The sequence below is a fragment of the Pezoporus wallicus genome, unplaced genomic scaffold, assembly GCF_028554395.1.
Source record: "Pezoporus wallicus isolate ANWC-B61680 ecotype Strahan unplaced genomic scaffold, APGP_CSIRO_Pwel_v1 contig_3017, whole genome shotgun sequence".
Taxonomy (NCBI): domain Eukaryota; kingdom Metazoa; phylum Chordata; class Aves; order Psittaciformes; family Psittacidae; genus Pezoporus; species Pezoporus wallicus.
This window is the reverse complement of record NW_026638957.1, coordinates 4,047,700-4,075,642: the sequence shown is the minus strand read 5'-3', so window position 1 is coordinate 4,075,642 and position 27,943 is coordinate 4,047,700. Positions and strand designations below refer to the sequence as shown.

Sequence of the window (27,943 nt, the reverse complement as noted above, 5' to 3'; positions counted from 1 at the left end):
ATGAATACTCCAACTGCAAGTCCAAAGTGTCAGTTTAGAGAAGAAAGTAACTTGGGAATTGTATCCTGGATGGAGGGAGTTTCTTTCCTCCTCTATTGGTTTCAGTGTGGCTCTGACAACACCCTACAGTCATGGCTTCATGGTGTCACTGTTTCATACAGTAGGTGTCTTGCACAGGAGCTGCTAGTACAGCCGGGTGACCCAGCTGCAGTAGAGAATGCAGCATGCAATCCATAACTCTCCTGAGATACTGCAGTGACAAATGAATTGCAGCTTGGACTAAAGTTTTTTTTCAACTTTGTGATTTTTGAGTGATACTAAAAAAAAAAAAAAAGGAAAAGAAATGAAAAAATGAAAATATCTTTCATGGAAAATGTTATCTGCATGAAAAAAACTGCAAGATTTTTGGTGAGCCTCAGTGGGGATATCACAGTGATGGAGCATTGCACATGCTTTGTAGTTGTCTGAAAAATTTATGCAGGATTTGGAGGATAATGTATCCAAGAGCATAAAAAAGGAAAACTTCAAATGAGAAGACAGAAGTCTGTATTTGATTTCTTGTTAAATTTACATAAGTATCTTTGCTGTTCTAGTTTAGCTAAAATGAATGCTTATTAGTTTTAAGGATTTGGAAAGCTTTCAATCTACTGACAGCACTTGTAAAAAATCATTTATGGAGGACTGCAGTTGGAGTCCAATTAGATTGGTATCACACTGCAAAGTCTCTTACTTGTAGTTCCTACATTGTACAGCCTACCATTGGCTGCTCATAAGGGATTGGTCCAGTTCCATGTGTAATTCTATTAGTTTCAAAACCAGTTATTGCGCTTACCTTCCTACTGCCAAATTGTGAATGATTTCTGCCAAGGCTGCAAAATATACCTATGGGAGCAGAAATTCTTCAGGGCAGTTTGTGCCTAGTGAAGAATTGCTTGTCAAATCTGGTGCTGGTATATGGGAGGAATTGAAAAGAAATGTAAACAGCAAGTTTAGAGCTGCCTTGAAAAGGCTTTGGGAGTTCACATAACAGTCTTATGCTTTGTGTTGGTGAAGAATAATACTGATACTTGATGAAGATACCCATTGTTTGTCAACAGTCTGAATATCAGCATACAAATCAGCTGCTTAAACAGGCATTAGGTATACAGAAGAGTGAAAATTCCTCAGATATACTTATTGTTGACATTCACACTGCTGACAAATGCTAAGCTAAAAGCTGCTCAGACATGGGATGGACAGCTATAAAAGAAAATCTTATTAATTATATTTTTACAGGGCAACTAGAGCATTCCTTTTCATCAATGAGTCCTTCCTGAAACAGCTCTGCTAAAAGGATGCCCTGAAGTTCCTAGCAGCATTCCCCAGTAGTTCAGGGTCCTTGATCTACTGTAAAAGATATCTTTTGATAAATGCTAGGAAATAAGGTAAGATGCTTCACAAGAGAAGCATCTCTGCCTTCAACGCAGAGTATTGTTACATATTGTTGAGCTAGTGTGAGAAGTCCTTCACTCTGCTTATTTACTGGGAGGCAGTGGCGGCTAGAGAAAGAGTAAGGGGGTTAATTTGGGTGATGCTGAAGCCAAGGGTCCCTCCAGTGTATTCCCAGCCTCTGGTTCCATGCTCTGCCCTGTCCTTTTCCACACCCGTATTCCCACCAGCTGGCCTCTTCAGTCATCCTCTCAGCCCTTGTTCCTGTGCATCTCCTGGAAGTGGCACCTCTGTCATTGCAGCATCTCTGATGGATCTGTCTTCTCCCCCCACTGAAGAGATGCTGAAGACTGAAGTAACCGCAGTCACCTGGTTGTAGGGTGTAGCAAGAGTTAAACGTTTTAGTAGGAAAATACAGGCAGAGATTTATTTGCACAGAGCTTGGATCTGTTGTATTAATCCCTCACTTTCATAAGAATCAAATTTCAAGTAGAAAGAAAAAGAAAAATCCTATTGTGCTCAAGTTAAAATCTCATTTACTGGTTTCAAAGGGCAAGACCCAATCAAACTCTCTCATGTCTGCTTTTCTGTAGCTGGAAGAGAGGGAGTGACTGGCCTTGAAGTATCGTAACTCCACTGTATTTTTATTCAGTCTGTATAAAAAATGTTTCTTGTGGGTTGTTTGTTTTCTCTCGTAAAAACTAAAACTTCAGCAGATCTCTGATTTTAGGCAGATCAGTGCTTCTTTGTATAAAATGACTACCAGAGCCAAGCAAGCACACTGCTACCTCTATCTCTGCATCTCCCCTGGAAATACTGATGTTCTCCCAATAGTAAGTGGTCGTAAGAAATGCTGAATTCCATTCCAGTGGATGGACTTGACCTCTCTGATCCCTGAGGGAACTAATACCATAATGTGCCAATCATCTTTAATCCTCAGGGAACTACTAGACAGGTTAAACTATTGGGAAGATATATATGGGGTGATTCTTCAAAGGCTTTTAAAGCAGTCTCTAAATTTCCTGTGTGTGATGCTAGCATCTGCAGTGCTGGACACTGTATGACTGGCATACCAGGTACAGGTGTGCTGCTGCATAGATCAAGCACCAGAAGAGATAGGATGTGATGCTGTGTTGTGCTGCAGCATGGTTACACACATCATGATAGCATCCTCAGTCTGGCAGTGGAGAAACAGCTATTTTCTCTGGTCTTGGTGACAGAGAAGTATTTCCTTTTTTAAAAAATGTAAATTTTCTCCTAAGAAACTTTTCCATGGCACATTAGAAAAAAAAATTAAGGGTTGGCACTTAGCATAGGCAGTAATTGCAGTCTGACATCTGTAGATTTCTAGAACAGCCTTAATCACTGGCTAAGGCTGAGGTCCGCTGTAAGCAGAGGAACTTTTGTGCTCATTTCATGGTTAAGGAAAGTGATCTCACAACCAGTGATTTCAGTAATACATAGGAGGAGCAGATGAAAAACAGCTTCAAAATCTGGAATACCTCCAGGTAGTTCTCTTCCATGTCTCTCTGTGTAAAATCCTGCCATTCTTTCTCTTTCCCTGGAAGACTGTCACCAAAAAGTAAAAGCAGGATGTCCAAGGACAGTTCATAAACTAACACAGAAGAAAGCTGGATCATTTCAGTATTACATGGTTTGTGGGCTTGGGCAAGTGCACCGTGAATGCCAGCAGCTTTAACAAATACTCATCTGGTATAAATCAGTGTGGACTCACAAACAGTCAGTGGAGATCAGTTTCTTTAATCAGCTCTGGGATGGCTGTTTTTTAAGGGATTTTTTTAACATCTCCAAGTACCTGAAGAATAATAATAGTAATAGTAATGAGTAAGACAGTAAGGCTGGAGGGGAGTGGGAAGTAAACACAGTAAAGAGGATTAACAAGAGTTGTTTGGTAAATAAGCAACTGACATTGGGGGTAGAGGGACCTGAAGTGTATAATCCTATTTCTGCAGTTCATGGTTTGTTAGTGTCTATGTGAAGAATAAGATAGTTACATAAAAGAGAAAAATAAATCCCTGGCTCCCTGTATAAATTAAGATACTAGAGCCATCTCTGAAACCTCTAAGGGGGAAAGCAAAACTGACCCTCCTGGTCTCCATGCCAGCTGATGCTCCAGCTATGCAACATGGCAAGACGTGTTTCTGATGGTTTTCCAGCATGTGGAAAACATGTATTTAATATTTTCAGAACATCCACACAGTCTGAGATGATTCATGAGCAGCCCATTGTGCCTAAGGATGTGACTCCTTGGCTCTGATGGAATTTAGGTAGGATGTATTCCTCCGCTCTCAGATGTACCACAGGGTTTGCTGACAGTCCTCTTGCTAAGTCAGCAGAAAAACCAGGCTGTGGGAGTGAGGCTGTGGTGAGCGGACACACTCATGGTGCTCAAAAGAAAGAAGAAGAAGGTATGTGGGGGCAGATCTTTGCATCTTTAGTGCAATTTGTTGACCTCAAACTAGTTCAGCTCTGCAAAAGGGGTCGACCCCTGAGAAGTGCCATTTAAAAGGGCATACAGTCTTCATCAGGAAGACATAAGAATGTCACTGAAGGCAGTTGAAATACGAACTTCAAAATAGTGGAAAATCTAAGGAAAAGACCGCCATACTGTATACTGGTTATTTTTTCCACAACTGGAAAAAATATACTGGTAAAAATATACTGGAAAAAATATACTGGTTATTTTTATCAGCAACAGGATCAGCATCTACCACTGAGCATCACTATCCAGGTCTTCAGTCACCTCTAACCAAAGCCCAACATCCCCTTGGGTTGCTTAACCTCTATGCTTAGTCATCTCCCAGTGGTGAATCCTTGGACTACAGATGATCTACTAATGACAATTTAAATACTCTGAGCGATCTTTCTGCAAAAGATCCCATTTTTTAATCAAGAAATGAGTTCATGGAAGCACTGAATGGTTGAGGTTGGAAGGGACAACTTGAGATCCTCTAGCCCAAACCTGTACTTTAACAGTCAGCTACAGCAGGTTGCCCAGGTCAGTGTCCACCTGGGTTTTGAATATCTCCACAGATGGAGAGTCCACAACCTCTCTGAGTTCTTGTTAGTTTTATTGTGTTCTTTCAAACTATCACTATTTATTAAACTAAATGTAGCCTTGCTTGATGGAAACTGTCTGCTAGTACAAGGAAAATCAGTTGTTCTTCCAAACAGTATTGAAGTCTGGGTGTTGGTTATGCAACAGTTTCCAGGGTAGTATACATGAGACAAACCTCAATTTTAAGTAAAATAGCAGAAATATTGCTGCTGCTAACTAGCATGCTCACTTCGCAGATCAATGGCTGAGGAGTAAAGTGGATAAAACAGCCTTTCATTTGGAGAGATAGCTGAGCCAACTCACATGGGTGGTGCTGTGCAGCAGTTTGCTTTCCTGTTGCCTGTGCAGTACATGTTGGTCAGATAAGCAAGAGGATCTGCTCTTCAGTGCTGTCAGTCTGGGATTTTTATAATTAATACATGTTTGCATAACTATTATAGTGAGGGATTTCTCTCTCTCTTTTAAGTTATACCAAGATGTTTCTCATAACTGGGAATACGGGAAGCCTTCGGAAGGCTGTAGTCTTTAGCATAAAACAAGTGGTCCAAGTGTTTCACAGAGTCCTCTCCTGTGGGTCATTTTGCACTTGTTCACTCCTGATTTGTGGTATATTGACAAAGATGCCAACGGAACTCTGCAGAGCATTATGGTCTATCCTGCGATCAATTAACTTTTCACTGTGACCAGAAACAAACTTCCCACTTTTCTCTTCTGTGCTGCAGATGAGGGTACCAGATTGAATGGGCAGAAGTCTTGCAGTAGATTCAAGTATTATACAGTCACTGCCTCCATGCAACTCTAATAGCTATGGGTGGGTTTTACAGGCTCATGCCAGAATATAATGCTCAGGCTGGTCTAATTGTATTGGTTGAAATATTCCTGTTTTACTCCAGCACAAATTGAAGATACAAGTGGATACTGGAGCTTTGAAACGTACCAAAGAGTTGCCAGGTGTACCATGAGTTTATTATTACAGTTTTTCTTGAAGCCATAACTTCTGAAGAAATCTGAATAAATCTGAGATCAGGGTTCTCTTCGCCAACTAGTCTAAAAACTGACTTCACACTCAAGGCTCTTACATACCCAAGGTCCTACAAGGCAAAAAAAAATAGAAAAGGTTTCTTAGAAATCCATTGAATTCTTAACCTAATCATAGTTTTTACAAGCTGACACAAGAGCATTTGTGGCTGACCCTGCTGGTGAAAAGCCACAGCTGTGGCTGAGATGTACCCAGCACAATGTTTAGGGAAATTTAAAGAAAGTTATTGGCTTGTATCTGGGATATTTGAGCTTAGGACCGTGTTTGTTACAGCCTGCAAGAGCCCAGCAGCACCCTGGGATGCCTGGGGCAATCCTTTTTATGACTCAGAGGAAAATGTACCCATGGTAGTAGGGTGGCGGATCCATTACTCCATTACTCTGTATCACTCAGAAATTCCCTCTATACAACGAGAATCCCATGGGAACCTGCTGGGTGCTTTTATTGTATCCTTTTGCTTTCCACAAAATATTTGCAGTGCATCTGGAGTCAAAGCAGTAAAGCCTGATTTCTCCAGTGGCTGAACAACTGCATCTTCCAGTGGGGTTAGTGGACACAGTGGATTTGCAGGAGGTCTAAAACCCTAAAAGGTAGAACAAGAAAGCCAGGAAAGTATGGGAAAGCCCCAGAAGTTCCTATGTGCCCCACACTGCCCCAGGCAGGCTCTGCCCAATCTCATTTTGATCTTCCTCAGGGTTACAAGAAACCAAACCCGCCTGTGGAGCAGCTAAGCACCAGTCAGTCCCCTATCCATCACACGCATTCAGCCACCTTCAAGATGACTGGGACTGTTCAGCGCACCTCTCAGCCCTGTGTCCATGCCCCATTGCTCCCCAGTCTCTGTCCTTTCTTCTTTTCTGCAGAGGTTTATTTCCTGCATCACCCCCACGTTGCCCTGAATTTGACCGTGCAGAAGATACCCCTCCCCACTGGACCTTTCAGCATGCTTCTGGCCAGCAGCCCTGGGTTGGCCCTGCCCTTGGCTCTTCTAATTCATGGCTTCTACCAATTTTGACTTTGATGCCTGGCTCTAACGCAAAGTGCGGTGTGCAGAGACCCAAGGGAAAGGCAGAGCTCAGGGAACAGCAGGAGCTGCGCTCAGACATGCTTCCTTCTGTCAGCCAGAGGTAATGAGGCATCTGCCCATGGCAGTGTTATTTCCCACTGTAATCTGTGTGCATAGTTTCACACCTTTGTATAATTAGTCACAACAAGGTGTGCAAACAAGATCTCGGCATTTCCATGCCCTCAGGTGTTGATAAAGAAAGGCTCAGGGAAGCTTGTCCTCACTAGCTGGTTTCATGGGTCTCCACTGCTGTGAAGGGAGGTCAAATCATACACACCGCTGCCTTGCTGTGCTGTTTGCTGCCATGCAGCCACACTGCCTGGGGAGTGAAAGGATGCGGACAGGGTCCCTCTTTGCAGTGCTTTGATGCTCCTCTAGTGCACATAGATCACTTGCAGCCACTCTCCAGCCCATTGCAGCTGTGCTGCCACCACTTGTGAGGCTGCGTGGTCTGATTTCTGCTCCTTCTGTCCTTCCTTCTCTGCACCCCCCATACTTATTGCTGACTATTCATCATGCTTTGGGGTTGCTAAGCAGCACACAGCTCCCTGCTCAGGAGAGCCTTATGTGGAAGGCGAGACATGTAGTAGGTCCACATGGTCCTGCTCTGCCACATGCTTAGCTCACTCTGACTCTTGTGTCCCGTCTGTCAGCAGGCTCGTGGCCACTCCCTACAGTATGGCTGGGCTGGAGAATGATGCTCTGGTTTGTCTGTCTTGGAGAGTTGTTGGCAAAATGTCCATGTCAGTGCTTGTGGAGACAGGCATCATGACATCCATTCCTTAAACTAGTGCCAGGTAATGGAGTGAAGCACTAATAGGGTCTGATGTGTAGGATCTGATCCTAGCTGTGTGCAGGGAACTGTGTGAAAACAGGGTCATTCCTTATTCTGGCCTTTAAAAAGAGGCTATACAAGGAGGCAGAGAAATGGTGCCACCTTTGGTGTCTGCTTCTAGAGGCAGTAGCATGAAACCTTATGAAAGACGTTAACACACCCAAGCAGGGGGAACTGCAGGCTAACCTGGTTCTTCCCTTCAGTTGCTCTGAGCCCTGAGAAGCAAGCTGAACTGAAGTCCCTCCTCAGAAATTGTGCAGTCACAATTGTCTAAAGCCAATTGCTCCCAAAATCACTCCCCAAAAGCCAATTGGTCTCTAAAGCCAAACAGCCCTAAACTGCACAAAACCAAGTCTTTGTGTAGACATCAAGGTATTTGACGGACTTGCTGAGTGCTCTGCCTCTGCATGGATTTGCCCCATTTGCACACCTAGAGCACGGGAAATCTGTGACCACCCTATGCTGTCCACTTAAAGTGAGTTTGCATTTATCTTGTAAAGAGCAGGGTCTGGCTCTGCAGACTCTTCTTTGTGAGTGAAGTCAGAAGCTTGGAAATTAGTGGTCTTGCTGTAGTAGGTGGCAGAGACAGATTGCCTCAAATGCAAAGTGAGCTAGATTGTTGCAAAGAACAGTTCATTTTACAGGTTTTTATTTTCTTCTCAGCTCTTTACATTTGTTTGTGTTGCAGACACTTCTATTAAAGACGTTTCTATGCCAGAATATCTGCAGAAATGTTGGTTCATCTGCACAGAAGTTAATCATAACTATGTAAATAATTTTGTGAAATTCTGTTTAAATGATTCTGTGAAACAGCAGTAGCCTTGTTCTGCAGGGATCAAGTCTGTCATTCAGGTTGTTGCCTATGTTAGCGAGGGAAGAAATAGCAAGGTAGTTATCTACATTCAGCAAAAATCTGGGCACCAAGTAGCACAGATCAGCTTTGTTTGGGGGATGGAAAAGTCCATTGCCTAAAATGGCAATATCTACAGTCACTTGGCTGGTGAGAGGCATACTGTCCGAGACAGCAAGAGAGCAATGAAGAGCAGCCCTTGCTCATCTCCTCTCCCTGCCCCTTATTATTCCAACCCCACATTTTCCAGCACTATTGCTCATCCTGACCTTGAGCACAGGACATCAACAGCCAGCCAATTTATAGGCATGGTATTCCTGCGCCTTTTCCCACCTCTACTTTCCCATGCAATATTAATACATTTTTCGCAAGGACAACTTCTAATTGGGAACCCAGGTAAATAGTCTTTTACTGGCCTCACTGTAGCTGAGCAGAAGCAGGTAGGTAGTTATCATGTCTTGTTCAATGTATATGTTTAGATGTGTTGTCTATATAAAAAAAGCAAGGTATTGATCAGGATTGATACAGATGGGCCCTTGAAAGCCGTGTTTCTCCAGATTTCCTAATACATGTTTGTCAAGCACTTTGAGTAGTGATAGGTGTTGTTCGGTCTGTTTCAGAAGGACTAGAGAATTTTAAGAGAAAGGTCTCTGGGCTTCCACTGGTAGTTTTGTATTTCTGAGTGGGACATAAGCAGAGGAGTGTTTGTTGCCTTCATGCCAGCACCTGTGAGAATGTACATGTCTCACTTTTGCGTGTGTCACACGTGTGCAGAAACGAAATCTCAGACTTGCATAGTCATTCAGCTTGTGGCACAAAAGCCCAGGGATTGTGCACAGTCCAGTTTGGGGGCAGCCTTAAATTGCTGTCCAGCATTACACAGTCTCCATGACTTTGATTTAGTCAGATGCATAATGCCAGTAATACATCCAGTCTGCTCTTGTGTGGAAGATGTTCACAGAGGGGCTCCAGGAAATGGTATTTTCTTCCCACTTCTGATCTGCACAAAATGGCGGGGGGGGGGGGGAAGCAGGAGAGTGTACTGCTTTCATTATCAGCAGTTACCCATTCCCAGCCACCATCCAGACCCAGTTGCCATAGAAGAGCAACGCACCCTGTGTCCAGCTCTGACCATAGGTATTTCCTTGATCGCTGAGAATCAATCCCAGGGAAACTGAGGCTGCACCTGAAAAGATTTCTCCTGTTACACTGGTTGTTTAAGTTCCCTGAAGCAGTTGATATTCCATCTTTGATATTTCAGGATGGCAGCCGAGACATCTGAGTAACATGGAGCTGGAGCAAGGCTCTTGAGTTACCCTGTCTATCCCCGGTATTGTGGGCGCTGTGGCATTTGGTCCTTTCCGTAAACATATCAGTGTCCTTCTTGAAGCTGTATAGTTTTCCCGCTCTCCTTTTCCCTCTTCCAGCAGTCTCTGTTCAAACTGTTATTCTTCTGAGAGTAAAAGAAACTTTTCTGCATCTCCAGCCTAAATTTAGCTATGGGTTCTTCCTATTTCTTCCTTTCAAATGCCCTTTCTGGAGTTCCTGAGATCAATCCCATCCCCTCTTTCTTTTCATTATACTGGGTTTTTCAAGTTTGCTTATTGTCTTCTACAAGAAATAAGGACAGAAATTTGAGCTGTCTACTATTTGTAAATTATAGATGTGCAACAGAGTTACATATAATCTCTGTTATCTGGGTGCTACACATATACTGAGAAACCCAGGCTGTTTCTGCATTGCTCACTTAGCATGAGCTGAGCTCCGTGAGCACACCTTAGCTGCCTACACTGCTCTGTGGCAGGACAGGCCTTTGAGGAGCAGGAGTGTGCCCAGCTCACCCCCAAAGGGCACTGCCAGTGCACAGGCATGGCCACCCTCCAGACATGTTTTGGCTTTGTTCAAAGCAGGGTGCCTTCATTCCATGAATGTAATGTCTTTTTTTTTCCATTTAGAGGCTTTTTGCCAGGCTGGAAGGCTGGTAACATAAGCTCATTTTTTACATTTGGCCCATTCATTTTTTTCCTTTTGTCATAAAAACATATTGACAGTGTATTCCGTGCTGAGAACGCCCAACAGATAATGGCAGCTGTAATATCCCTTCAGTCAATAAAACCTTTTAAAGCTCATTATAGGGAATGCAAAGAATCAGTTGTAATGTGAGGGGTCACTAAAAGTACTTTTATCAATTATGAGAGTTAATAGACCAGTATCCTAATAATAAAGCTACTTCTCTTCCTTAAGGTTGTTTCTGTGTAGGGGCGTAATTCTGAAGTCAGGTTAATTGAAGACTTAATAGGAAATGTAATTGTATCACCTTAGTCTCTCAGGACAGGTCTTCCTCTGTAATATCAAAACAAATCCTCCAGCAAAGTCTGTGGAATTACTCTGACTTTGCACTGCTGACAATAAATGAAGACTAAACCCCACTTCTTAAATTTCTCAGCAACCTACTGCAGTCTGAACAGGCCAGATCCTCCCTTCAGATAGACATCATTCAAAGGGGGAAGTTAGAATGTGACTCTCTTTCCATGACACCGAAAAGTCTCTCCAGAGAAATGTCCTTCTTTAACATGGGTCCCATATGTGTGGGCCATAGCACCAGACTGTCCAGCCCAGGTTAGTCATTAGGCAAGGCTTGTTGTGGGCAGCTGCATAAAATCTTATGGCTGTGTCCCAGAAGGCAATTGTTGTTAGTGCACTGAGCTCCTCTAGCAGGGGTCCTGTTCACAAACCAGTCTTAGAAAGTAAGTTTGCTTCTCCCATCAGATGCTGTCACAGGAACTGATTCAACTCTGAAGGCTGGTGGCCGGCATGAATCAAACAGATGTTTGATGAACGTCCCCAGTACTGAGATGCAAACAGCCTCCATTCACATTCTCTATGTTCTTATAAACATTCAGGTTATTCAGAGAGATGGTCTAGTTATGGAATAACATTACAAAATTCATTCTTCCATTCCTTCCCTGTATCTGCTAACTCAGGATGTTTTTGAAGTGTTGACTGTAGCCCACATATCATCTCTTCTGGTCTTCCAGCAGTGAAGTCTAGCCAAGAACTCTAAACATAGCTCCCATAGGTACTGCTAGCATCAAAGCTTAGGGGACGAAGCTGAGTGAAAATAGACTTACAGATACTTATCCTGTTTCTTGGGCAACTTTTGTAACCCATGAAGATGCTGCTGCAGCTGGATCTCTACTGGTATGTAACTAGCTTAGATATTTCTGCTGTGTGCTGGAGGCACATCAAGACAGACCAATCCAATGAAGCTAAGCAGCGTGTTGCATGAGACCCACATTTATAGAAAATAAACATGTCCAGTGAAGACAGGCTGAGAGAGTTGGGGTTGTTCAGCCTGGAGAAGAGAAGGCTCCAGGAGACCTTATACTAGCCTTTCACTACCCAAAAGGTAGTACCCAAAGGGGTCTACAAGAAAGCTGTAGAGAGACTTTTTACAAGGACATGTAGAGATAGGCTAATGGGTAATGGCTTTAAACTGGAAGAGGGTAGATTTAGATTAGATGTAAGGAAAATATGCTTCACTATGAGGGTGATGAGGCACTGGAAGAGTTCGCCCCAAAATGTTGTGGCTGCCCCATCCCTGGAAATGTGCAAGGCCAGGTTGGATGGGGCTTTGAGCAACCTGGTTTAGTGGAAAGTATCCCTGCCTGTGGCAGTGGGGATGGAACTAGATGATCTTTAAGGTCCCTTCCAACCCAAACTGTGCTATGATTCTATGAAAATTATTAATTTTTATGTGTTAATAGCTAATGAAATATTCATGATATGGAGAAGAGCTTTGAAGTCATTGCACATACAAGCAATACATCTTCAGCTCTCTTATTTTCTGATTTGCTTCTTCCCTTCTGCCACTTTGCCCCAGGGGGTCAGCAGACACACATGTGACCTAGCCCATGCCACCACTGATGCAGGGGGGGCAGGCAAGCTGCAATGATGCTCGATGGTCTTATTCTCCTCAAAGCTTCAATAAGCCTATAAGTAACAAGGCATAATAAAGTCCTGTTTAAATGAAAAGTCTGGTCATCTTTTGTTTGAATATATATAGAGATTTGAAATATAGAGAGATTTTCTGAAGTGTGTGCAAGTGAGACATGAGGTGAAACCCTCCCCTAGTACTCTTATCAGACCTTACAGACAGGTCTACACCAAATTTACACCAGTAGCCAAAGCTGGCAGGGAGAGTTTCGTGAAATATACAGAGTTTTGTTACTAGACATGATAAAGGGTCAAAACCTCTGTTTCCTCTTGGAAGTTTTCTAAAGACAGTACATATAAATTATATTTGAAAGTGCATCGTTACATTCACCTTTACGCAGGACTCTGCAGAGAACCGGTACAAGCCAATATGAATTTCTTTTATATATAAGATTTATAATGTGATCAGAACCTCATTTGAAATTTAAGTTTGACATGTGAAATACGCTATTAAATGGTGGTTTAATGCTTTCTTGATTTTAGGACTCATGCAAATTAATGCATGCATGGTGGAGAGGTCATTATGGACTCTGACGCATGATTTCAAGCATGTACTAAGCTGTACAGAGTTGCATGTTCCTTTCATTAACAGATGTTTGGCATGAAGAGAGCACCAATTTGTTTGCTAAACATCAAAGCACAGTGTGTAGCAAATCATACTGTAAAGCAATGCAAAGCACTTGTTAGCAAACAAGTTTCACCTGCCACCAAGTAAGTATGTCAGATATGAATAGTTCCCTACTCATTCCTTCATTAATTTGAAACATCCCTTTTACGAGTGAGGAGCAAACCTGGAATGGAAATGCATAAATACATGGCTATAGCACTTCATCTGAAAGGGGGCTTGGCGTATTGCATATAGGAAGGTGATGCATAATCTAACTCATCAGGCAGAAAATGGGATAAAAGCTTTCCCCTTGGTGTGTAAGAAGAAAACTTACATGTTTGGATATCAACAGTCAATGAAATTTGAGGTAAAAAAGAGTTAGTGACACACAGAGCTAATGGTACAAAAAAGAGCTACTGCCCTAATGTAAAAGGGCAGTTGAAAAATCACAGCAGGCCAAAATGATTTTGCATTTTTAAATACATAAGTCAATTTTAATCACTGTGACACGTGCATACAAGTCTCCCAAGCCATGCTTCCAAAGTGTGTTAGTGCCCCTGGTGTAGTAGCACCAGCAATCTCTGCCAATGTCTGCAGATAGGTCTTACCATCTTAGGAGAGTCTACAGACTGCCTGTGTCTGTGCTGGAAGACCAGCCTGGGGAAGGGAAAGAGCAAATGGCAGGTCTTGGGGAAGAGAAGCTGAAACAAAAAAGGGGGAGGAAAGGAAAAAAGATTTTCAGGAGAAAAGAAAGTTGATCTTGGAATCAGTTCTAGAAAAAAGGAAAAAGATAAAAATGAGAGGAAGACATTTTTAACATGAAGAAAGAAGAGGGAAGCTAGACAGGGAAAGAAAATGGAACTGAAAAGAGTAAGAGAAGTATTGCCATCAGATTCTCCATGCCTCTTGTCAGAGTTGCGGCAGGGTGGATGAGTGCTTTACAATGTCACGAAAGACAGGCACAGGACCTTGTGACAGATACAGACTGGCACAGCATGTTAATGGCTGAAAAACGGTTCAACAAACCCTTAGTCTCAACAACTCTTAGTCCCCCTTCCTTTCATCTCCATTCTCTAACAGCTGGAATCGTGGCTAATATTAACAAACCTTAACTCTTACTAGCTGAAAAGACACATATGTATCACAATCCTGTAACTCTCCATAAATCTTTCATTAATACTTTGCTGAAATTAAATACCATTAACCATTTTTTATTAATTGTTGTTTTCTTAAACTGTCAAGAAGAATAGCACAGACTGACTGTTGTATTACATTTATCTATAATTTTTGCTCTCAGAAGTTCCTTAAACTCAAGGCACTAATGTCTGCAATATCTGTGTGGAAAGCATAAAGCTTTTTCCTCCTTCTATGTTTAAAGCTTCAGCTTTAAATAAAGGTCTTTTGAGAAGTCATGGAGAAACACCTACATGATGTAACATGGTCTTTCAGGAAAATTTTGCTCAGGTCTCCCTTGTCAGAGTCACGTTAAAATCACAAATAAGACAATTTTGCTCCATGGTGCGCAGATGCATGTTAGTTTTCTGTACTTGCTGGCCATTCCCTGAACTGTCTCACAATTAGCGTCAGTGGTTACCAAATGATTACCAGTGGCCACCAAACAAAATTAAAAAGGTGGTTGGTACTGGGGGCTGGTAACTTGCTTTCAATCTGTATTGACAAAGAAGATGTTTATCTCTGTCCTTTCTTCTCCCCACAACCCTGCCTATACATCACCGAACCTGGGATCACCCAAGGAAACCAATGAGAAAAGAAGAGAACGGGACCAGTCAGGCCGAATATGCAATGACCTCATCTCAAAACAACAAAACAGTTGATAACAATGCAGTTGTATAATCCCCAAAACCCCACAGGAGGTGGTAAACTTTCAAAGCACACACTCGGGAGTACGCAAGGTGGGTGAAATAAGGCAAAGAATGGAGTTCTGTGGCCAAGGTCTTCATTTCAGAAATAGCGCACGCAGCAGTGATTCAGAAGAGTAAAGCAGGCTGCTCTACAGGCTTGCTGCTTCTCCAAAAGGAGGATAAACTTGCCCACCCAGGCTGCCTGGAGAAAAGGCCTCACAAAGGCATAAGCATTGCATGCTGCATCTCGTGAAAGCTGTGTCACGATGCCTCACGCTTCTTCTTCTCTTCCCCCCACTTTTAAGTGTGAATTCAGTGTCCAAAAAAAGCTGCTGAGGTAGGATCTTTTGAAGAGAACATGGTCTGCCAGAGTGACAGCAGCTTATTATAAATGGGTCTGAGGGCCAAGGGTGTGAGGTGTCACCTACATGCTTCTCCAGCCTGTGCAGTTCTGTATGCTTATAATTCATTCTTATCATTCTTATTATTTCATTATTAAAAGAGAACAAAGGTTACTGTAAAGCCACTGAGCAACCAAAAATTGCATGAACTTGTGACTTACCCCAGGAAATTGATCCGCGGTGTGCTGACTATGCAATTTCCATGGCTGAAGACTTTGCAGGCAAAAGAAATCAAAATGTAAGATTTTAGCAGTTAGCATTGCTGTGGAAAGAGAGATGTTATTAAGTGGTGCTTTGAATGTTATTACTTCATAATCATCCTCTATTTTTGCATCACATATTTTAATCTTTAAAAAAGTTTTCCTTTGTGAAGTTCTACATGTTTCTCTGTGTTTGCATCATGCTGATTCCCCAGGGGAACACCTACAGGAAAGTTGTTTACATCTTGACATGAGCATTTGGGCAGGATTATGTTGAAAGGACTAGCAGTGCTTTCAAGTCCTCTTCATCCACTGATTAGTGTTGTTTCCTGAAAGTGTTGAGTCTCCTGAACTGACCCACTGAGGACATTGTAGTTCTGCCTTGGAGGACCACTTCTGAGGGTCTGATAAGCTGTTTGTGCCCATTTTAACTCAATCTCTGAGTCCCCTGGGCAGAGACTGCTGTTGTGCCAAATTCAGTTTAACAGCTTAGTGTTCTACTTTCCATGATGTGGATTGCAGACTACTTAAAGAAAGCTGAATCCACCCAAATTCATTTCACATAAGATCTCAGGTTAGACTCAGTAAATAACCCTTAAGATAAAGGCAGTGAGACTAGCCAAGATGCTGGTCTTTCCACGCCTCCTGAAAACTTTCCTTTTTTTCCACCTCCATGTCTATGTCTCCATTTACCTCTGTGCTGAAAGTAGTGATGCAGTGAAAGACAGATTTCCACCCTGGCTTCTTGTCTGGATATTAAGCTTTGATACCACTCAGTCTCCATGTCTGTGAGTAACTCCCAGGCAGGCACCCAACCAGTCTCACTGCAGGATGTGGCTGTGCCCTGGCTGCCACATCCCTCAATACTGAAACACACCGATACTTTCAGTTTTATATAAGGATGTGCCTGAACTGCAGAAACCAGACCTTGATTTTGAACGCATTCCTGTCTGTGGTTGGTCTGTTGCCGGGAGTAGGGCTTGACCTGATGGTAGAGGAAGATGATGTTCTGCAGACCTTCCCCAGTATAGCTCTAGGATGTTCAAATCAGCAGTTTCAGCTCAGGCCCATCTGTAGTTTTCTATTACCTTTTGAACAATAGGGTGTATGTAAATATAAGTATCATTTCAATGATAAAATGAAATGCTGCTATATACTGCTGTTGAGGAATATATGGAGTTATTAAGTTAGCTTTTTAGTCTGTCATCACTATGTAAAAGTTTAGCTATATAAAATTATTTTTTAAAGATTAGACTTTCTTGAGAAGTGAATGAAATTACAAAAGTGAAAGGGAATAAGTAACCCTTTGCCCAAGAGTATGATCATTCCCTGCCATACTCACGTTGTGTGCTTGCACAAGACACAGTGATATGTTCTTAGATCCCAAGTGGGATTAAAATGACAGAATTTACACTAGTAAAGTGTATCCCAAATGTTAATTGCCTAAAGCACTAAGTCCCTAAATACTATAACAAAAATATCACAAGTATATTTCAGGAATATATTTTAATCTATAACATTTATTTTGGTGTAGTTACTTACATTTGCCTTTCTGTTTTTTACTGCAGTTGTTTCTGCCTAAACATGGCATAGTTTGAGACTGGTTGCATGTTTAGCTGAGAGTATAAAGTATGAGTGCAGTTGAGTTCAGCATGATACGCTCAGGATTAGCACTTTCTCCTAAAGGTTGTTGATTTTAATTATTTCCTAATACAGCTTTAAAGGCATGTTCTGTAAGGCCAAAATCACAAAAGGGATTTGTAGGTCATTATGTCTATCAAAATGTGTCTGTTTTTGCAAGAGACAGTCTAAAGAGATGATCACGGACACTGTCTGATTTTGAGTTTTGTCAATGGCAAAATGTTCTCTCTAGAGAAAACCCTGGAGCATGACATAACACAAAAAAACCCACCCCAGGTCCCATGAGGTTTTCCTCAGGAGAACATAAACAGTAAAAACTCCACGGAGAGCAGGGAGGCAGAGCATTTCAAGGAGCAGCACATGAGGACTAGGATTTATTTTCAGCTCTGCCACTGATCAGCTGTTTACTAGCAAGTAGTTTTGCCTCCCTGTGCCTCAATTTACCCATCCGTATAATCAAGATAAGATAAAAATACCAGCTCTGTGGCAGTATTTTGAGAAATAAAGATGTAGCTTATTTGCATAGGCAGATACACACTATCCTTATATCCAACCTGCTATTAAATAAATGTATTTGGGTACATAATCACCATAATATTTCTTAAACAAACATTGTCCAGTGTGCTTTTATAATCCATTGGCCACAGAAGAGCAGCAGTAGACAGGCTGAAAGCTGCTACTCTGCTTGTCCAGAGCTTTTGCTTTCAACACTGACACAGCTGCATGGCAAATCTTGCACAGGGTAGTGGGGTTTTTTTTGCCTTTAGATTCCTGCCCAAGTACAGTTGACTACATTGCACCAAAATGTACGGTGATCTACAGAAAGTCACTTGGAAAAGCATACTGGAAGCAAATGCAAGTCCTCAGAAAAGAGGGGCTAGAACAGCAGTGTCACTGAGGAATGATTTCTAAAGTTTGCTGGTATGGTTTCAGGTCATGTTTGACTCTCTACAGACTACTTGCAAAGGTCTTCTAAAAGAGGCTTCTGTGCTTCTTTACTGAGCTATAATTAAATGCAAAGGGAAAGGAACAGGCTTGATGGATAAGGGCTTCACTAAGCAGTGACCCTGCATGTGGGGAACTGGCAATCGAAGATGCAGCTTTACAAGTATTTTGAGTTTCTTTTTAGCCACCAGAATATCAGGGGTGGAAAGGTCCTGCATAGCTCCATTCACAGAATAGCCAGATCCCCAGCAGATGCAAAGGTGGCCAGTTTCTATGCAGAAGCTAACTGATCTGCTCTGACCACTTCCAGACAGACTCAACACACTGCTGTGTTCAGTCTGAGGGTGAGCATCAACTCAATTTCTTCTCAAGGATCACCACTAACAGGCACACACAGGGAATGCACTTTAAGGGCCTAAGCTGCAAAGTGTTGAGTTTTTTCAGCCCTTAGCAACGCCGAGAAGGTAGAGCTGAAGCTCCAGCCCTGCCACCCTACCTAGCTCAGACCCGATACAGCGGTGTGCCCAGGAAAGTATCTGTACCTTGGATAGATGATGCGAAAACAGACAAGGAAAGAGGAAAGATCTATTAAGTATAAGATATAAATATATTGATATGTATCTATACAGAGACCTAATTGTCCAGTCTTGCATGCCATATGGTCACAGCATGTGAAGCGAGTGTGGGCCTCCTGCTTCAACCAGGTCATGACCATAGATGCTGCCAAACAATGGAGAATCAGGCCTATGGTAGATATGTATTTACAATACTCCCTGCACCTGTACAAACAGAAATATGTAATTCTAAACTGCAAAATATTGTGTTTAAATCAGTGCATGAATGTAAATATTCTAAGATCTGCCTTCTTAACTGTGTACCACATGTACAGATGAAAATGAATATTGTTTATAGGAAATCTGTATCAGTGGTTAAATGACTAAAGAGAAAAAAAATATCAGAATTAATGTTGTCATGTTTCTCAAACAAGCCATTAATGTATATTTAGTATTTAAGGATATTGCTCAATAAGTATGTTCCGTACCAAAAACTGTGTTGCATATACAGATTGTGCAGTACCCTATTTTAAAAAGGCACCACAATTAATTTTTATTTTAAATAAAAATGTACTTGTAAAAAGTTTCTTGTGTCCTGTTGGTTATGATGTTGAGATCAGTCTGCACATTGAAGAGAAATGTTGAAGGGAAGAATGGCTTCAGGGTCTTTTACTGCCCAAATTAATTCTGCTTCCTGAAATACTTTCTGTTCTGGTTTTGGAGAAGCTTGTAGCTCCTGCTCAAACCTGTGTCTGGCTGGGGTTTGGTTCTGTCTGGCCTAATCCTGCAGTTTTAGTCCCAGATATGTGCACTGCTGGTGCTTCATAAGTGAAGGAAGTGCACTCGTATATTCCTGCAGCTCCCCAGAGCTCAAGAAACCCCTTATTTTTATGCCAAAAGTGCTGTAAGTTTCCCTAACAACATACTCTGCTTTTAGACTGATTGATCTTTTACATTATACTCTGTACCATGCTTTATTTTGGTACAAGAGATAATGTGCACCATTTCTAACTCCCTGTGTGGACTTCACCCTCACCTTTCCACACAGTAAGAAAAGCAAATTATAGACCAGTCTTTAAGGAGATCAACACTGACTTGCAGTGATTAAACCTGGATCCTTTGGTGGTTCTTCTCCTCTTCACCACTCGCAGTTTTATGCCTTTACCAGAGAGAGGTGAAAAGCACAGTCTGTGTGAGGTCCTCTGAAGCCAAGGAGCCATCACAACATGAATCCTCCTTCCCAGCAGAACTCTTCCTTCCCCATCCATAGAAGAAGCCTAAAGTAACTCCCCAGGGTGCACCAGGTGCCTAAGTGAGGTCAGCTCAGCTGGAGAGGGAGGGTATTGTTTTAAACGGGGAGGCAGCTTGGTTTTCTTTAATTCTTGTGACCACTGAGAAAGAAAATGCCTCTGGAAGGCACTGCCCCCTGCTTTAGGCATCAAAGTTGCCAGGTCAACATCTGTACCTCCAGACAGCATTACTTTGAAGAAGACTGCTATAACTGGGAAGAGACCGCTGGGAAACCAGTCTGCAGGAAAAGGTAGGGCACAGCCCCAGTGAAATTCAGGTGAGGTTCCACAAGTCCTACTGACGGTGAAGATATCAGCCCAGAATTCAGTGCCATTTGTCTGAGATCTCATCATGCTTTTGTCATTGTCACAGGAATCAATAATGCATGTTAAAATACGACCCAAGTGCTGGTGCTCTTCAGCAGGCAATGGGAGTATTATGTGCAAACCTGATTAGTCCAGAGCACAGCAGAAGAGCTCCAAACCTAAAACCAGGGTTGTGTCTTGAGCATAGCTGAAAACACTGCTAAATAATATGAGTCACAGCATCTTGCCATGCTGAAGAGCCTGGTGTTGCTTGGTGTGCTCTTCCTCCATTGCACAATCACTGGGAACCAACATTATGATACGAAGACAGAAATTCGATTACTGATGTTTAGTATTATTTGGAGAGGGAGCAAGAGATTTGTAATGAGAGATGCAGTGTATTCTGTGTTTTTGGTAATACACAATCATTATCGAGTTAATTTCACTGATTTCATCTGGACACATGTATTGCGAAGCTCTACATCATTTTAATAGATGTCCAGTAAAATTAATTTCAAATTACAGCTTTCTCCATTTCTGAAAGATGCTCCAATTTGGGTATGCTTGCTTCATGCAGATGTAATCTTTGCCCCCAGAGCAAACAGATGGTTGAAAAAATCCACAACTGATGTTTTAGTAGGTATTAATCTTCCCTTGCTAAAGTGTTAATAGATACTTCTTTTCTATCAAAAATATCCCTTCAGAGCTGATCTTCCATTTAACAAGGATTTTATTTAAGCCATTTCCTTAATGTTCTTTTGTAACTCTTAAACCATTTTGTAACTGTTATGTCTTAAACCACAGAAACAATTGTCTAATTGCAAACTAACAGAGAAGTTGCCCTTGAAAGTCGCCTGAATATAATTCATTTTTTGAGTATTCAGGAAAACGTACTGTGAATAATAATACCAAGATTCCTGGCAAGTTCTGAACTTGTTTTGTTTTGGTTCTCATTAAAACAAAAGTACTCACTGCCACATTTAAACACTTGTCCTCCTGCACCTGTCTTGCACCGTGGCACAGTTTGGTATATCCATAGGGGTTAACAATTCCCTGATTTGACTGAGCATTTGAACAGTGCCTGTGCCTTGCCACTGTCCTCCCAGTCCAGCCCGTCCCAGTGTGAGCAACCATGCAGTGCTGCAAGCCCTGACAAGGGCTCTTTACCTGTGGCTAACATGGAGTATATGGGATGTCCTGGCAGCCACAGAGGGAGGCAGCAATTCCTGCATGAAGCATGCAGCCCCTGAAGGGGAATTTTCTGGGGAGAGGGAGGGATGTGGCAGCTGCTGGGCACAGGATGCAGCACGAACACCCACTTTGTGATGCTGCTCCAGTCAGTCACTGAATAAGTTCAGGGATAGCAGCAAAACGGCTGAGGATGGGGGTAAGTGGTCAAACCCCCTTTATCACATATTATGAAATTCCATAAAATATTATGCCCATGAAAGAGCCATTATTGCAGTGAGCAGAGTTTCTGACCAGCTTCCAGTGCTGCAGGGGAGGGGGCTGGATGTGCAAATGTTACACACGCAGACCAAGCTTTGCCTCCCTTAACAACTTGAAAACAAAATCCTACGGGCTTTAATTTCTACCTCACTGTATAAATGGCAAGGCTTTAAGAAGCTGATTTTATCATAACTGCTGGCTAGATACATCAAATCTTTCTGGCTTGTTGGTTTCCTTAATCTGTGAGCTGTCATGAAAAACCCCAGTTAAATAGTATTTATATATATCTGCCTGAAAGTGTTTTATATTATATATCACTGTGCCTGAAAAAGAAAGACGGTCTCTTTGTAAATAGCAGCTGGCTGTTTTGCTTCCCTATGAGTTGATATAAATTTCATGAACTTGTTTTCTTGCCGCACAAAAAGAACTTGGAGTCAGAACATGAATAAATTTCCCTTTAAGCTCAGCATTGCTTCCCCCTGCACATACAAACAGAAATGCTTTCAGTATTTAAGGTTTCATTTAACACAGCCATAGTCGGAAGCAGAAAATATAAAGAAAAGCAGCAGTATGGCAGACACATCCCAGTGAGCAAGCCTGTGAGCCAGAGACAGCCTTTCCTATTTTGATTTGTAATTTGAGGATAATTCAGTTAGACATTTCAAGCAATTTAAACCTTTGTGCATTGTCCAGCACAAAAGCATGAGCTATTCAGCAGCAAACTAGACCTGACAGCCTTAGCAGGCCAAGTAGAAATCCCGATGTTTCAAATGAAAAGCTCTCACCTAATTGATGCCTACTGAAAAATTAAAAAAAAAAAAACAAAACACAAAAAAGGGGTGCAAGGGGGGACAAAGGGGTGAGAGAAGTGCAAACACCAAAACCAGGCATAGATCGTGGCTGGGGGTTTCACACCTCATTTGCTTAACAGAATATTTTCAAGACCTATATGGCCCTTTTAGAGAGATTAAAACACAAATGCACCTGACCACCCATCTGCTCACCTTTCCACCTGAAAGGCAGGCAGTGTTTAGGAGCAAAATGGAAGCAGAATGCACTGGATGATCTGAAGGTCCTTTCCAACCCTAACCATTCTATGATTCTATGACCTGCAGCTGCTTATCGCAGCCGGATGTCTCCTGCCTGAACTCAATAGCACTGGGGCATTGGAAGGCCTCGCCTTGATGCCAAGGTCCTGGCAATGTACTCATGCAGCAGAAGGAAGTCCTGCCTGAACCTGTGGCCAGCTCAGGGATGTCAGGGAGAAGTCGGGGAGCAGGCAGACCTATCAGGGTGCTCATTTCACACAAGGCAATGCCCCTTGCCCAGCATAACATGTGGAGCTGGGTGCCTGCTGCTCTGATCTCCCCAGCTGGCCACCAACAGCCAAGCCCTTGCAGGGGTGACCATGGAGTGCATGGCTCTGTGCCCCCAACACCAGGATATTGGCTGCTTGGGTGATAGCTCAGCAATGTTAAAACACTGTGTATAATGATAAGAATGCAAGAATTTCAGGGGGAATTTCAAACAAGGATGTTTCAGAGCCTTGTTTGCTTTACACGTACTGTCCCTCTTAACCTCTGAATCCAGGAGGAGGAAAGCTATTTGTCTTTCCACAAACAAGCTGCCCTAGAAGCAGAAGGTCACGCTAACCTATCGACCGGCTGGCTGGCAGGCAACACAGCTTTGATGAACACATATTTGGGCTGCTCAAAGTCATCCTTTTGGTAACAACTTTTAGAGGCAGGTGAGAAAAGTATCATGAATCATCAAGTAAAAAGTTTTCTGGCAGGCTGCATGCCTTTGGTGTCCCTTCAATGGCTCCTCACTGAATTTCTAGAGCAGAAAACTCACCTCCAAAACTTCTCAGGAGTGTAACACCTATCCCCTCTTCATTTTAAGCATTATGTGGGACCAAGTTTGTACGGTAAAATCCCTAAAAATGCATGTAGTACACGTGGATACCAGAGTCAGTGGTAATTTTTCCTATTTGAAGATGTGGTGTCCAGTGTGCTTATAACCTATTCAAGTGGAAACAGTTTGTGCAGAAATCTTCCCTGCTGACTGTCTGCTGTAAGCTAACCTTTGCATTTGTCTAGGAGTTGCAGAAGAACAATCCTGTTGCTTCCAAGAATGATATTTGGGAAAAAGATATTAAAACACAACAGCAACTTCTGACTGTTTTATTGAGACTCTCCAGTTCCTCAGCTCTTCGGGGAAGGCATAAAATTTGACAAGCAGATCAATGCCTTTATTGCAAATTACAAGTCTCTGGAAACTCAGTTTCCCTTCTTTACAGGCAACTTGAACGGAACAGGTAAATCCTCTGAAAAGTCTGCCTGTGGTGAAATTTCTTCATCTCTCACATTGCTACTAAAATTAAGACACTGAGTTTCAGTCAATTCTTGTTCAAGAATTAATCAGTTCTATGTTTGTGAAGAAAGTCAAGTGTGGAGCTGAAAAAAAGCAACTCAACTGCTTTGTATTCAAAACCATAGTTTTGAGGGTCAATACTATTTACAAGTTCAGTTCAAAATTAGCAGTAAGTTTTGTTCAAAAAATTTGCAATAACAAAAGCTGGATGCTCTTATCTTCGTATATCTTGGTAGAAACAGACATTAGTAGAACACAAAAACCACTTAGCAAAAATAAACAGTCTCAAGAAAGGATAATCTTCCTACTCACTGTGCTAGTAGGAGTTAAGGATATTTTCAACATTGCAACAAAACAGGTGATGCTGATCAGACAGGCAGGTAGAGACCCTCAGCAAGAAAAATCCTTCAGAGGAACGACCACATCAATCTGCTCCACCCTCCTCTTTCCTGGTATCTTCCTCTTTGCAATGGGCAGTGCATAGACAAATCTACAGTTCAACAGCTATTCAAACATGCCTCCTCCATGTAAGCACAACAACATAGACACACAGATATATACATAGAACCAGTGCCTGTCTAGAAGTGAGTAACAGCTATTTGCAGTTTTCCATTATATGTGGGGCAAACTCATTCACGGCATCTTTCAAAGCAAGCTTTTCTCCCTGCCTTAGTCAACGAGGCCAAATTGGTATTATATGGTTCTCCTTTGAAAAATGACAGGAGAAAAGGAATGAGATATGTCTGGGTTTATCCTTTTTCCTAATGTTTTTAAGTACTGATGGTGCACATCTGAAATTACTGAGGCTTTACAGGGATGGAGGAATCTACCCAAATGAACAAATTACAGATCCAGCCTTCAGGGCTGAATAGCCCTAGCCTGTTTGGTGTAACATGGGACATGGCTCCTGGGGTCTGAATTCAGTGATAGTGAGAGGGCAGATGTTGCTCACAAAGACATTTCAAAAGGGAGGTTATCATTCAGTGATGCCAGACACCCATCCTAGGGGGAAACAATGCAAATGAAGGTAGCAATAATAATAATCATCATAATCATAGTAGTAACAGTCTATCCGAAATGGGACATATGCATACAGTCTTGTACAGAAAATCCCACCTCATTCTTCAAAACACGGTGGGTTAATTAATAGGAAACAAGACTTCAGAAAAATTGAAGAAAAACACCGTGTGTTTGTTCGTGTATGTCTGCATGTGTGTGTAGGCATACACGTGTATGCAGTTTAGTCCGGCTTAAGTAGAAAAAATGTTATTCTGAAAATAGCAATTCTCAGGCAGACGATACCCTTGAGGTCCCTTGCATAATCTGGTCAGGCATTCGCTGAACAGGACAACTGAAAAGCCTATGGTGCATCCTCCTCACTCCTGGTTAGCAGCAGCGCACACAGCACCAGCTTCCACAGCAGCTCTGGGGTTACAGCTGCTTGGAGTCTCAGCTTCCCTCTCTGGAGACAGAAATCCAAACTGGGACCTCACAGGGATCTAGAGAGCACATGGAAGAGAAGCCCAGGGTCCCAGCCCAGCTTTCTAGCAAGGTCTTCTCTCCATTGTTGAAGTGAACATGGAAATGCAGGTAACAACCATATTAAAACATGAAGTCCTCCTCCCCATAACCCTTTTTTTTTAATTTTATTTTTTAGGTTAAAATAATCTGCAGCAGCCATAAGAAATCTTAAAATCTGGTTTTCCTCCTGTTTTTGAGCAGTTTCTCATGTCAGGGCAAACTACTCAGGCACACAGTGGGGAAGCAAACACCCTTTGAACTGCCTCGCCTCTAGGGCGAGGGGCTGCATCGTCTGTCCAGACTGGCTGGTCACATGCCATTGACAAGAATGATCAGGGACACCTGAAAAGCCAGTTCATCCCTTCTGATGGCTGCAGTCTGTCACCGCCACCTGAATTCAGCACACATTGCACAGACGTGCCCTTTCTCCAAGGGAACCGAGCAGCTGAAAGCAACATGACACTCTATCAGCTTAGGAAAGCTTAAAAACAACCAGCAGTGAGTTTGTCTATGGGTTTTCAGGGATTTTTCTGCCTTGATTTACATTTAATCAGCACAAATTAAAAAAAATCTAAAAAAAAAAGAATCTAAAATGTAGCAGGTACCAACCCACCTTTCCCAAACATTTCAAGCTCTCAAGGCTCATTTACTCCAGGAAAATATGCCTTTATTCCAGCAATGGTGATGTTATTTGTACCATAAACAGAATATTTTAAAATAGGTGTTTCACAGTTATTTTTCAAACCCGGAAACTACTCTTCTGTTCACACAAACAACTTGTATATACAGAGTGAGATCTGCTTTGTAATTGGTCAGATTATGCATCAGCACCTGTAGAGTTTGCCTGGAAAACAATCATAATAAAAAAAACTTGCTTTGACCTGTATTTATTTTCAACTGTAGCTGTGTTGAGACAATGACCTGTAAATGATGTGTAAGAACAAGACAAATCAGCTGAGGCTGCAAACTCTTGATGCTAGATTGGAGAAAGGGATTCTAACTGTCAAAGGCATTGCAAGAAGTACGATGCCCATCGAATCATCCTGGCTGCCAACTATTAAGAATCTGCTGATACTGCCAGATCTGAATAACTGAGGAGGGGAAGCAGATTTGTGTGGTTAATGTATTTTATGGGGTGGTGCAGTACATGTACTGATTTCAGTGTCTGGGCCCCCATGGACTTGGGTGGCGTGGGATCTGGCTGGTGGTGGGTTCATGTTCAGGCTTTTAGGACCAAAGAAGAGTGCTGTCACATTTCATGCAGAGTTCTGGGGCTTGAAGTAGATAAGAAGATATTTGTTAAAGCCAAAATAAAAAGGATTTGTCTGAAATATCCTTTTGCATAAAGGATCACATTTTAAAATGACACTGGAGATAAAAAGTTATACCGTGTTACATTCTGCACATTTGCCATGGTTTAAACCCAGTCAGACAGCTCGTTCACTCACTTCCCCCCCCCCCCTCCCTTCTTGCCCTCCCCCTACTCCTGGAGGGACGGAGAGGAGAGTCAAAAAGGAATGCAACTCCCACGGGCTGAGATAAGAACAGTTTAGTAACTAAGGTATAACACAAATCACTACTGCTACCACCAATAATAACAATGATAAAGGAAATAACAAGGGAAGAGAATACAACATCTCACCACCAGCCGACCGATAACTTGCATGCCCCCCAGCCTGACCAAGCACCGACCGATACCTCCTCCAACCCCTCAGTCCCCTAGCCCTTCCAGGTAACTCTCCGTTACCTCCTGGGCATGACGTGCTGTGGTATGGAATACCTCTTTGGTCAGTTTGGGTCAGGTGTCCTGTCTCTGCTTCCTCCCGGCTTCCCCTCCTCCCTGGCAGAGCATGAGGTTCACAAAGTCCTTGGCCAAACCAAAACATCATTGTTATCAGCTCTGTTCCCAGCCCAAAAGTCAAAACACAGCGCTGCACTGACTACCAAGAAGGAGAAAAATGACTGCTACTGCTGAACCCAGGACAACATTTTATACCTAACATAATGTGCCAGGAAACAGACTAAGGTGATGCACAAGTGATGAGATTCTTATTCACAGAAGAAGGGAAAAAAACCCTTCAGTAATGAAGACAGAATTCACGCACATATCATATGATAGTTATAACTAAACTAACATAAATTAGACATCAAATTTGGACGCTGGAGAATAACCTGTATTCCACATTTGTTATGATGATTCAGAACAATGAACTTGACCCAAAAAATGCTACTTATGTGCTCTGTGTTAATAATTACTATTCAGAGAATTCCCTGATGGATTAATTCAACTTCCTTTCTGCAACAGCTCCAGTCTCCTTTTATTCAGCATGTTCATTTTATTCCCTTTTAATTAAATGTGATTTTCTCAGCAGATGCCTTTATTTTTCAGTTTGAATGTTTGACTCAGCAGAGCTGAGCGATGGGCATCCCATCCCGCTCTCTGACTTACCACTCAAGCTCTGCCTCGCAGCGCCATGCACCAGATGCAGCCATCCTCAGAGA

General features: G+C 42.3%; 1 protein-coding gene across 3 annotated transcripts in view; it reads left to right on the top strand.

Moving 5' to 3' along the window:
• Positions 1-16,162, top strand: part of PRIMA1 (proline rich membrane anchor 1) — a 44,753-nt gene extending 28,591 nt beyond the window's left edge. The window contains exons 5-6 of one of the 3 annotated variants that reach the window (XR_008972656.1): positions 12,777-13,004; positions 14,655-14,769. Coding sequence is in view for 2 of the 3 variants with exons in the window: in XM_057413431.1 (XP_057269414.1) it covers positions 14,655-14,754 (100 nt within the window). In the remaining variant the exon portion in view is untranslated. Of the gene's footprint in view, positions 1-12,776; positions 14,044-14,654 lie in introns of those variants that run through there. The other 2 variants (XM_057413431.1, XM_057413432.1) reach the window with 2 other exon arrangements.
• Positions 16,163-27,943: the final 11,781 nt, after the last annotated feature.